The 13,128-nt window shown below is 38.8% G+C and overlaps 1 protein-coding gene across 2 annotated transcripts in view; it reads right to left on the reverse strand.

The window, feature by feature from the left end:
- The window catches only part of STXBP5L (syntaxin binding protein 5L), a gene marked incomplete at its 3' end in the record, with an annotated part of 212,603 nt that overhangs the window by 75,241 nt on the left and 124,234 nt on the right, over positions 1-13,128 (reverse strand). For both annotated transcript variants that reach the window (XM_082013863.1, XM_082013862.1), the window contains exons 8-12: positions 6,676-6,799; positions 5,006-5,084; positions 4,676-4,830; positions 2,989-3,061; positions 1,508-1,655 (exon numbers count right to left, since the gene is read on the reverse strand). In XM_082013863.1, coding sequence (XP_081869989.1) covers positions 1,508-1,655; positions 2,989-3,061; positions 4,676-4,830; positions 5,006-5,084; positions 6,676-6,799 — 579 coding nt within the window. The remainder of the gene's footprint in view (positions 1-1,507; positions 1,656-2,988; positions 3,062-4,675; positions 4,831-5,005; positions 5,085-6,675; positions 6,800-13,128) is intronic.

Below are 13,128 nucleotides of genomic sequence, written 5' to 3' on the forward strand. Positions count from 1 at the left end.
CAATACAGCTCATAAAAGGAACAAAAATGTGTAGCATTCAAAGCTTTTAAAGCTTATTAATGTTTTTATATTATCAGTTATGGGTTTTGAAACTTAATAACATTTTTATGTTACCAGTTAAAGTTCTATGTTTTAAAAATATTTCTGCACAGCTAACACTCAACAGTCAAAAATAGGAAGTAGAGGAAGGAGTAACAAACTCTTTTCAGATTGCTTGACTCTTGGAGTTTTTGTAGGACACTGAATAGAGTGAGAATCTATTTTGAGGATGAAAACTACTGAAGAAGCTGGCCCAGAAACAAATATCTGAGCATGATGCCATGAGATATGAGATAAGGGAATGCAACTTTTACAGAACATATTAAATCATCATCTCTTCTCTGCCGTTTGTTTACTAGTGGCAAGATTCCCATCCTCTTCCTTGGTCTCGGCTGGTAGAGTGAAACGCTGGTCTTGCCTAAAGCTTGACACGTATGGATACAGGATACAGCACATGAAGGATGACATATGTGCAGAGTGGGTGAGGATGTACGCAGAATATAACATTGGGTGGAAAAAAGCTGGAAGCACAAACTGGTTATGTGGATACATGGAGTGAATGCTGTGGGTACAGAAATGGGTGGGTGGCAAATGAGTGGCTACCTACATTCAGAATGTATATTTGTATGTGCACAAGTAAAGTAAGTGAATAAGAGAGTGTGCAATGAATACAGGTAGGAAGTGAAAAGTTTGGGAAACTATGTATATGAAGTAGGGATAGATAAGTAGACAAATTCAAATAAAAGAAAAAAAAAATTTCTGAAGTACTTTGCTGAAGCAAGATCACAAAGAAGTAGATAGGGCCTAGTTTGTCAGTTCATAGAAAAATAGAATACTTCTGTTAATACGAATAGAAAACTGATTATGTCTGATTTGTTGACCCAATGTTTTCTCTAATTTATTTATTATGGCAGATTAGTTCTAGTCAAAACATAAACCAGATTAATGCTTGAAATTTATAAAGTAATTGCATTTCCTCTTTTTATTTCTGCAGCTTGTCCTATTTCTAAAATCATTACATTAAGACTTTAGTAGCTCAGTAAAATAATTATTAATATCCCTATTTAATAAAAATTGCACAGACATGCTGTCAACCGTCAACTTTCACAGAAGCTCTTCTGCTAGCTTCTCTCCGTTCTAATGTTTTCACTTTTTTCTTTGATGGAGATAACATATCCATGCAAATTTGAATTGTACACTGACAGCCTTCCTTTGACCTAATGTGATCCAGCATAACTCCAGCAGCCTAATGATTAAGTCCTATATAATGATCATTAATGGCTGTGCTTAAGTGATGGTGTTACTGAGGGACAAATACCAGGACATAAGCATGCTGCTGAGCAGCTCTTTGGACCAACTTGAAAGTGATTATTAAAGAAGTAAAATGAAAATAATTTAGTAAGGTGTTACAAAAACATAGGTTGTACATCTACTTATTTTGTTTAAAAAAAATATTGGTTTTGTTTACCTTATTGCTGTATCCTTGCTTTTTATGTTTTGCTCCTACAGAATAGAGTACAGGAATCAGATCTGGAGGACAGTCCGCAAAATATTCTGTGCAGGTAACAGGTGACTCATGAATGTCAATAGGATATGGATTTTCAAAGATTGGAAAACTAGTTAGGGAAGACAATTTATTAGAAGCACTGTGACACACTGAGCCATAAAAGAAAACATAGTCTTATATTAAGTGCATAACAGAATCTAAGTCAAGTCATTACTAATAAAGTACATTTTCCCTTATTTATTCAAACATATGTATTGTTTTTAACATCAATAATAATGTGTAGTTACTCAAATAAAGATATAAAAATTCCACTGCTGTGACAAGAATCCTCTTGTAACATAAATACCCATCATGTGACTAGTTCCTACGGCTAACAGAAAGACTTGTGCCAAGGAGGATTAGGATCTAATTTTCCCCAACATCTCAAAGTCTTATATATACAGAAGTGACACATTTTCTAAAATCTTCAGGTTCATGGGTATGGTACATACTATCATCTAAGAACTACTTGTGCAACTGTGGATTTTATATTGAGCAGCTTAGCTTATTGGGTTGGTAGACTACTGATTCTACAATGAACAATTGCAATAACAGATGAAGTAGATCTCAGTTTATTTCTCACTTCCGTCACTTTGGACGGTCTGATAAGAAGGAAGGGCTCACTTCTGGCAGATTGCATGATGTTATTCACAATTCAGAAATGGAGGAACTTTGGTTCTGATTTCAATTACATTCATTTTATATTGCTGAGATGGTTTGAATTGTTCTTGAAAGTAAGTGAGATCAGAATATGACTCACTTAAAATGTTTCAAGACATTAGGGACAAAATCTGTTCCTAGTTATACCAGGGTGAATGTGGTTATATACTACTGGTAGTGCTGAAGGCAGAACAAAATAAGTAAGAATTGGATTCTGCATTACATGATGTATAGTTCCTCTTTGATACGAACATGCATTCTGATGTGAAAGAACTATCTGTCATTTAAACCAGCAACTGGATCTTGAAATAATCCTGTAGACACACTATAAATCAATGACATTATTTATTGAGATACTTAAGTAAATAATTAAGTGGTAGTCTCTGTGAAGTCTAGTGATGTTAGGCATGTATATAAGTAGTAGTTGGATCTAGTTTCCAAAACACACATTCAGGTCATAATTTGGCTTGTGACTAAGTATTACTTAGCTTCAATGTTGACTGAATGTTTGAGGGCTATGCTGAAGGGACCACAGATTTAGATTTATTCTCAAACTTTAGAACAAATATTATCATAAGCGCCTGTTGATTAGCTGATCTTCGCTCTTAAGGTGTAGGTAAACATAGAGTGAATTATTACGAAGAGTGAATAATTTTGGATAGTAGAATGACATTTAGATTTTTATCATCATTTGCTGGACAGTTAAGATATACAAATAACTTCATATAAGACTTCATACTTACTTGCTTTGTGTCAGGTCAACAACAATAAGATCTTTTTCCAAAAGCACAACCACAGCATAAGGTTCTTGAAATTCTGTAAAGCAACAAATCAAGTATAAAAGACATGGAGTTCTCCTACTAGTCATTTTAAACAAGAAAGTCACATTTATGTCCTCTAAACATTCGCAGTGTATTAAATAAAAGTTTTGAGGTACAAATCTTAGACATGTCCACAAATTAGACACATCTGCAAACTAGGGCCAGACAGGAACTGAGAAATTACTTTTGGCCAGTATTGCTGATCAACTTACATAGCAGAAATAGAATTGGCATATTATAGCATGCCAGCATGACGGTATATTGAAAGTAAAGAAATAGAGTATGAACAAGTTGTGTGTATTAGTGCATTGTTGAATCCAATTATTATACAGAAAATGTATTTTTGCCGCCCAATAGTAACACTTCCACTGTGTACAACTTCTTCAAAACCAGATTTTGAACAGCTGGTGCAGTCTGCTTGATGATACACAATGCCCTCATCTCCAACGTGATTCCAACAGAATATTCCAAAGAAATCCTATAAGTCTGCTGTGTTCAATTCAGATACTGACATGCTCCTTCCTCCTGTACACTCTTTAGGAAATTGTATAATTCATTTTTTTATTTAATGCCTTTTTCTGTTATAAAAAATAAACAATTAAAAAGACAAATAAATGCTTCCCTTAATGCATAGGGTGCATTAGTTTACATAGCATAAAAGTTATTTTAAAAAGTATAAATGTTAAATTTCCACTCTCTTTTCAACAGCAGAAAACCATTCCAGGATGTACAAGCTCAGTGTACACTCTTCAGATGGCTGATGCCAAAAGGCTGAGTAAATTGACAGCAACTGATTTACCTTCCTTTCAGGCCAGCTACAAATGCAAATTATTTGTGGCCTGTTTTTATACAAGGCTATGAATAACAGGGGTTCAACCAAAATTTTTAAATATTAGTGTGTGAGCAGGGAAGGGCCTACAAAATCTTAGTACTGGGAAGTGTCGCTGTATTTGCCACAGTTAAATGAAGGGCCAAACTAACTTTGATTACTGAAAATTAAATTTTTGCATGACATTGAAACAAATATACACCTTATCTTTACAGAGTGCTTTTAATATATATTTGATTTAGCTACATATATGATTTATTTTACTTCTCTGTTTGAGGGCTTAAAATGCTAAAATTAGTTTCTTTTTGAATTAGAGCTTTTCTTCATTTACTTTCTGGCTTTTCTGTGAATGTACTTCAGAATTTGGCAGACACACAATATGCAGCAAAACACTTTTAACAGTTCAATTTAGGCTGAAGTGTAAGAACTTCTTTGCAGAAAAGTGATAGTTTAATCTTCAATAATTTAGCAATTTGTAGATTTTCAGCCTTATGAAAAATGTTAGAAATATAGGCACATCTTTTTGATTAATAGCAATATTTCGTCATGCTAACCAATGTGTTTCAAGCTTATATCTGGAGATTTATGCATGCTCTATTGTCCAGTCATTACTTGCTTCCTGTATCGAGAATGCAAACAAGTTCCAGTTACTGTCAGTGACGTGGTTTTCTTGAGATGGAGGTAACTGTGAGAATGGAAGTCCCTGAAATGGAATTAAGGTATGAGAGAAGATCACCTAATCTTCGTTTTCCATAACTGTGTTTTGCTTAATAAACTCACCATTTGGATATGGGGTTTCACAAAGAGTTAAAAAATCAACTATAGGGTGATCCATTTCAAGAACTGTAATTGCTTTCCCATGCATGATTGTTAAACTTGGTCTTCGACAAGCCTTATCATATGACAATCCACCAGAAAATATCACAAATGGTTCACTGTATTAAAAAAAACAACATAGTAATTATAAGTTTACATAGCACATACAAGTTTACATTATAGGATTAGTACCTTTAAATAATAATAAATAGGTTTGCAAAAAGAAAGAGGGATTCTAAAAGGACTTTAACTCAGGAATGTAATATTGAGTTAATTACAGAATTAAAAACATACCTGTTTTTACAGGTCTTGTACTCTACTTTAAGAATGGGTTTACAAGATTCAGGTTTTTTTCCATCTCTCTGAATTTTTCCTAAGGACAGAAAAAAGATGAAAACTTTATTAAAACATTATGATAATAGAACTATCAAACCGAAACATACACATAGAAGCAACTTACATATAAGCAGTAAGAGAATGGAACTTTACAGCTACAGAAGATGATGAGTGTTAGCTCCTATTTCCACAAAATATGCATTTGTCTAACTTAATTATATTTATTATGGCTTTATGTTTTTACTGCCATGTACATCTAAAGGACCATAGACCACATTTCAAAGACATCTAAAAACCATGCAGATTACTAAGAAGGATGACACTTAACTAATAATTAATGAATTTGACCAAATCTATACCTTTTTTCTGAACATATTATGACCATAAACAGCTTTATTTTTTCCTAGGCAATTCTTAGATTCAATTCCTTGTTGACAAAATGTTACATGCTCTGGAGTGTAACTATTTGAGTGCTAAAATTGAATGAATTGTACAACTGAAATTCATGAGTTCTTGGTTAATTACGGCTCAGTACTTCCTTCAAGTCAGAGAAAAGTCACTTGTAAACCAAAAAACCCCAACAATTTTGGTTTTGTTAGTTTAGAAAGCCTATGCTTGCTTTTGACAAAAAACCTGATGGGATGATACAGTGCAGATGGAGCCAGGCTGTTCTCAGAGGTGCACAGAGACATGACGGGATGCAAAGGACTCAAATTGTGGCATAGGAAATTCTGGTTAGATATCAGTAAAAAAATTTTTTTTTTATGAGTGTTATTAAATACTGGAAGACATCACCCAGCGAGGTTGTGCAATTTGTCGTTGGAAGTGTTCAAGTGTCCGGTTGACATGGACACAGTCCTGAGCTAACTCTGATCTAACCAGGCCTGTTTTGAGCTGGGGGTTAGACTAGATGACCTCTGAGATGTCCCTTCTGACATAAAGTACAATTCTATGACTAAAAATGATACGATAAAAGGAATTAGGAAATTTAAGAAAATGCTAAATCTTTTCTGGGCTACACAGATCTTGCCTTCCCCTTCTTCCTCCTTCTCCATCCAGTCAGGCTTCTTGGTAATGTATTGATTTGCAATTGAATTAATACCTTCTTACCTCATTTATAGGAAGCAATGGCATATAAAGTTCTAGCCATAAAAAGTACAGCCATTTCTTAATATGGCTCATTTAAATTCTTCATTGCAGTGACTTGGGAAGCCTTGTACCATCTCCATAACAAGCAACACAGTGCCTTCTGCAAAATGTATTACTTCTTGTGAAAATTGCACATATGGTCACGTAAGTACAAAATATAAAATAAAGAAATGTGAAAATCCCATAGCCTGAGGCCATCAAAGACCAGCAGCAGACTATTAAGATGAATTGGATAAAAGAAGACATTAGAGCAATATTACTGAGTAAGACATATTTATGACACCAGTTTAAAAAAAAAATGATCAGAATTGCTCTCTGATTTTTATAGCTGATTTTGCAGCTACTTTGCAGATTAAAACATTTATAAAAGACGCAACTCTGGCCCTGGGCTACGATAAAAAATGAAATAAATGTATATATTTGCTAACAGCATGGAGAATATTGTATTGCTTCTTAGGTATTTTAACTATCAAAATTACCATGTGGAATTGTGGTCTGGAATGGTCTGTTAGGACTTTTCAGATTCCATAGGGTCAAGCTGCCATCAGAGTGACTGCACATGAACTGTTTCCCTTCGTGATGCCAAGCAACAGAATGAATAGCCTACAGAAATGAAAGAAGAACTTGAGACTGAAACAGAACACAGTGTTTACACTAATGATATTTTAATGTATGACTTTGGTTTATAATAATCAAATGGTATATCAACAGTTGGATGGTTCTTGTTCATCTAAAGTCCATTACCAGCACTTTTTGGTAACCAGTGGCTGTAATCTGCTGCTAGTCAAGCAAAACAATTCATTATAAATGTTAATGTAACACAAAAATGTAAGAAAGCCGGTACTGAATCAAACCAAAATTGAAGTAACAGGGTAATAAGGTAAAAGTAGAAGAACAAGGGACATACAGTGCAATCGCAGTATGTCTGATAGCTCTCCTTAGAAGTATCTCATCTGGCAAATACAACACAGGGAACTCTGTGTGACAAGTTTTACAGGTAACATACAACACATGCAGTCTTCCCCAGAGGACTACTTAGGAAAAGTAGAAATAGTACTCTGTTCTTGAATAATTTTTCCTCCCACATACTTAAGTTTCAGACCAAATACACAGAAATCTGAGATGCTTAATACAAAAACAAAACCACTAAGGAGACCAGGGTTGTTTCATTGATATAGGGAATTAACCAAACAATGATGTAAGATATTCTTGGAACAGATAATGCTTCAGATAAGAGGAATATCACACTCCTATGTACACAATCCAAATACCACATAACAAATGTTCCGTATGCCAAAAAGCAACACTTCAAAAATTAATAGACCGTTCTTAGTATTTTGTACATAATTAGTGGAACTGACTGAAAATATCCATAATTACATCAAACGAGCTGAAAGGATTATGGTGTAAGTCAGTCTTTCATTTTCACTGGTATGTGCTGGATAACTAACAAAAGTCGTTTTCTGACAAAACAAAGTATTTCTTCATTGTATACCACAGTTTCTCACACACTCCCCTCATAAGAACAAACTCACAGAATCTTCCCTTGAATCCATTTCCCTTCCAGAAATATTAGCTGTCAAATAGCAAAAAACACAACATGTTTTTATGTAGATGTAAATAAAGAGGGACCTATTTTTTGAATGCATTTTAATAAATTTCAATTTTTGCAACCCAGGAAATGCTAAGGCATTTATGTATGTACTTACAGTTGCATATGGCCATTTACCTGATTTATCCAAATAACTTTAAAATCATGCCTGGGTATTCATAAGTCAGCATTGGAGTTGTTCATATCAATTTTGCTTAAGCTGACAAGAAATAAGCCTAAGTGCTACAGGTCACTACTCAAAACTCCCTGTTGGTCTTCCTCTTTTAATAAGTATATTGACTGTTACGGTTTTTAGAAAAATGTTTTACAAAAAATGTTTTTACAAATGTATTAACAACAAAAAGAGAGGCAAGGAGAATCTCCATCCCTTACTGGATATGGCGGGGAACATTGTCTCCAAGGACGACGACAAGGCTGAGGTACTTAATGCCTTCTTTGCCTCAGTCTTTAATAGCCAGTCCAGGTATCCACAGGGTATTCAGCCTCCTGAGCTGAAAGATGGGGATGGAGAGCACAATATACTCCTCATAATCCAGGAGGAAGCAGTTAAGGACATGTTAAACCACCTGGACACCCACAAGTCTATGGGGCCTGATGGGATCCACCCGAGAGTACTGAGAGAGCTGGCGAAGGAGCTTGCCAAGCCACTCTCCATCATTTATCAGCAGTCCTGGTTAACAGGGGAGGTCCCAGAAGACTGGAGGCTTGCCAATGTGACGCCCGTCTACAAGAAAGACTGGAAGCAGGATCCTGGGAACTACAGGCCTGTCAGCCTGACCTCTGTACCGGGGAAGATTATGGAGCGGTTGGTCTTGAGAGTGCTCACAGGGCACCTGCAGGACAACCAAGGGATCAGGCCCAGCCAGCATGGGTTCATGAAAGGCAGGTCCTGCTTGACCAACCTGATCTCCTTCTATGACCAGGTGACCCGCCTAGTGGATGAGGGAAAGGCTGTGGATGTTGTCTACCTGGACTTTAGTAAAGCCTTTGACAGCGTCTCCCACAGCATTCCCCTGGAGAAACTGGCGGCTCGTAGCTTAGACAGGTTTACTCTTTGCTGGGTAAAGAACTGGCTGGATGGCCGAGCTCAGAGAGTCATGGTGAACGGCGTTAAATCGGGCTGGCGGCCGGTCACAAGCGGTGTTCCCCAGGGCTCAGTTCTGGGGCTGGTCTTGTTCAATATCTTTATTGATGATCTGGATGAGGGAATCGAGTGCTCCCTCAGTAAGTTTGCAGATGACACCAAGTGGGGTGGAAGTGTTGATCTGCTGGAGGGTAGGAGGGCTCTGCAGAGGGATCTGGACAGGCTGGATCAATGAGCAGAGGTCAACCATATGAGGTTTAATAAGGCCAAGTGCAGGGTCCTGCACTTCAGTCGCAACAACCCCATGCAATGCTACAGGCTTGGGGAGGAGTGGCTGGAGAGCTGCCCGGTGGAAAGGGACCTGGGGGTGCTGGTTGACAGCCGGCTGAACATGAGCCGGCAGTGTGCCCAGGTGGCCAAGACCAAGAAGGCCAACAGCGTCCTTGCCTGTATCAGAAATAGTGTGGCCAGCAGGACCAGGGAAGTGATCGTGCCCCTGTACTCGGCACTGGTGAGGCCGCACCTTGAATACTGTGTCCAGTTTTGAGCCCCTCACTACAAGAAGGATGTTGAGGTGCTGGAGCGTGTCCAGAGAAGGGCAGAGAAGCTGTTGAGGGGTCTGGAGCACAAGTTTTATGAGGAGCGGCTGAGGGAACTGGGGTTGTTCAGTCTGGAGAAGAGGAGGCTGAGGGGAGACCTTATCGGTCTCTACAACTACCTGAAAGGGGGTTGTGGCGACGAGGGTGTTGGCCTCTTCTCCCAAGTAACTAGTGATAGGACAAGAGGAAATGGCCTCAAGTTGTGCCAGGGGAGGTTTAGATCGGATATTAGGAAAAATTTCTTCACCGAGAGGGTGGTCAGGCATTGGAATAGGCTGCTCAGGGAGGTGGTGGAGTCGCCATCTCTGGAAGTGTTCAAAAAACGTATGGATGTGGCACTTCAGGATATGGTTTAGGGAACATGGTGGCGCTGGATTAATGGTTGGACTTGATGATCTCGAAGGTCCTTTCGAACCTAGTGATTCTGTGATTCTGTGGTTGGTAACAGCTCATGGTTTGGAGGGAATATCAGAAGATACCAATGAAAAGGTTGTGACCTTTTCCCAAAACTTTACTCATCTCTTGAGGCTGGACAGCATAGCCGCAAAGGAGCCTTTGCATTAAGATGACCCAGATGTTTCAGCAGGAATCTGATACGCCTTGTATGTGAATGCTCTGCTAGCACACTAGTAAGATGGTCATGTTAGTCAAAGTGAACTCCAGATTCTTATCTTCAAGTGACATGATGGGTGTCACTCAAACTTCTATCCACCAGATGGGGGTTGCCACACAATTCCTCTTAAAGACCCAGAAGATGCCAAACTATAACTGAAGCAACAAAAGATAACACAGAAAGATATACAGAGTCCAACGCCATTGCCCTCAGGTAGCAAGAGCTCTAGATCTGTGGGGAGCGCTGCTTCACTTACACTGAAGGCATGTCTGTCCTTCTGCAAATTAATCCTGACATGAGCTCATTCATGCCTGTTATCATGCCAAATTTGAATCTGCGCTTGATGTGTTATCACACACAGAAACATTTCACGTGGTTACAGTCACTAACTCTGTCTGGGCAGGAGCTGGTAACTGGCGGCTGAAAATTGTACCACGCTGCTTGTTAAACTGCTGCTCAGCTGCCAGGTGCCACCTGCCAGCATGAGCCTCCTGTGGAGCGAAGCTGAGGAGGAATGCTCTGGTCACAAACAGCTGGCATAGGCACAACTTGAACTCACCTGTTAGACGTTGCCCCCAAATGGGCAAGAAATACTTAGAATTGCTCTTGGAGGTCTCAGCTGGGAGTCACAACTAATACTGACAGGTGGTACGGAACAAGTCCCTAATTTTCTCCCTGATAGACTATTTCTAGCGTTCTGATCCACTTCTTCAGCATCCGCACAAAAAAGGAGCAGTTATTTGCGTAGAAGAGGAGTTCATCACGCTGGGTGACTCATGTGAATGTTCACATAGTGAATGCCCATAAAGCATATCACTCCAGATTGGGTATGTTTATCCTTCTGTAATACCCACAGTGGTTGCATATATATTCCATCTCCTCTCATACTCAGCACGTACCAAAATTAAACATGCTCAAACACCATTTCAGTTCCTTCCCAATCACAAACCTCCTCCACTAGAGAAAATCTTATGGAGCCTCTAGGACCACTTTTAACCATATTTTCAACAAGCATCATAGTCATCTCATCTGATTGTTTGAATCTTAAGAATCCTTTGTGCTAGTAGTACTGCAGGACCCTTACAGCAAGGGCCACATCCAATCTGAAACTTCCATAATGGCATAGTGCTTGATAAAGGTAGGGAGATGTCATTTGGCAAATGTTTCTGTGAACTCTGCAGCTTCATTTTGGGAATGCATTCTAACGAAAGATGATGACTACGCTTCAGGAAGCTCCGAATCACATGTGCATTGACACAACCTGTCAAACTTTTAAACAGTCTGCATATGAAGATGGCTGTCTTTTTGGGTCTGCCAGCTATCAACAATAGCTTGAGAATCCTTTGAGGGATCTGTTTTATTTATGTCCTCTCTTTTTATACCAATTGATGGAAATAAACTTTCGAAGGGATTTATAAAAGGGCTTGCAAGGAAAGCCTTTTATAGAGGGCATCGTGTAGGAGCATTGTTTGAAAGGGCCTGAATATCTCATACATATCGCCTCTGAGAAGATGACGATCATCATCACACACAGAAACAAATGTGCAGCTGACATCTCTGAAGAGCAGACACAAGATTCTTTAGCAGGAGGTTCGAGCTCCACTCTGGCACCAGGTGTTTCACAAGCGAGAACGTTTTAGTCTCTTGGGAACCTTTGACACAGTAGAGAAGAAAACATAGAAACTCCTTGTACCAGGAGCTATGAACGGAGGCAGCCTCTAACTGGTCATCAGCAGGGCTAAAAGAGAGACAGGACTACTTTTAGCTTCAGTGAGTAAACTGTAAGTATCTGGGAGAAGCTTTGAAAGGAAGATGCAGGCTTACAAGAACACCAAGCAGAGATATTCCAGATAATGCAACTTGCACAGCCTTCTCTATCCTTGGTGGGAACATCTCTCATTTGAATAGAGCCCACATGTTTTATCTGTGAAAGGTTCCCAAGCTTCAAGACATGAAGTATAGCATGACGAAGGTGGAGTAAGGAATGCAGCTGTAAATGCTGCAGTTGCAGGTCTGTGAACAGGGGGCAGAGTCTTCAGCTCCACCACTTCTAAGCTATTGGGTTGTCTCAGTGAGCTGTTTATTCTAGGAGCAATGTGTCCATGGCATTAATCTGGATGGCAAGGGAAATGAAAGGGCATACTTCTGCAAGTATTGGACAGATCCTGACAGTCCTGTTGGGAACAACTCACCTCCCTGTCATAAGGTTACCCATATTCTGAGAAGTCTGCAGCAAATGTCTCGTATCCATGTCTGCAAGTCTCATGTGACGTGAAGTATCACACTGGTATGACAATGCCGTGCAGCCTAGAAAGGATAGGCAAGATTTCACTTCATCAAATGGTGATTGTCCAAGTGGACTGAGAATCCTTCTCTCTTGATGATCCTTTTGTTAGCCAACTGTTCAAGTGTGCAAATACAGAGGATTTGTTCCGCCTGAGCTGTGTGTTCACTACTTCTAAGACCTCAATTAAAAAAACGTCACTCAACATAGTGAAAAAATTGAATGGAAAGGACCTTTCAATAACGTTTCTCACTGACAATGAAATGAAAGCATTTCTTGTGGCTGTATGAACAGAAATATCTTTAAATTCATGATAATGAATTCTATAACAATTGAATGTCAGCAGGTATAGCTCCCATCTTGAACTTAAAAAAGAAGTATATTTAGATTTGTAGACAGACACTCAGTTACCAGCCTCCTTTCCTCTTCTGTGTCAAAAACTATCTGCTGTTAACTACTTGCTTCTGTGCTGTACAGTGACAGTTTCTACAGATCTGAATAAAAACAGAGAACCTCCTTCTCAGCAGCCACTCTGGGGAGACTGAAATCCAATGCTGTCAAGGGTAACAGAGGAGAAATCCAGTTGAGGCTTGATCCTGTTAAAGGAGAAGTGTTCGGACAGAGTCTTGAGGGTGCTGACATTTATTTTTGAGTGACAGTACCAAACTGGACAGGTATCTGAAGAAGATTACATTCAACACATGGTGATGAACACTCACAGTCCACCAAAGACAAGAAAA

Source organism: Phaethon aethereus (genome assembly GCF_964289735.1).
Source record: "Phaethon aethereus genome assembly, chromosome: 1".
Lineage (NCBI taxonomy): Eukaryota > Metazoa > Chordata > Aves > Phaethontiformes > Phaethontidae > Phaethon > Phaethon aethereus.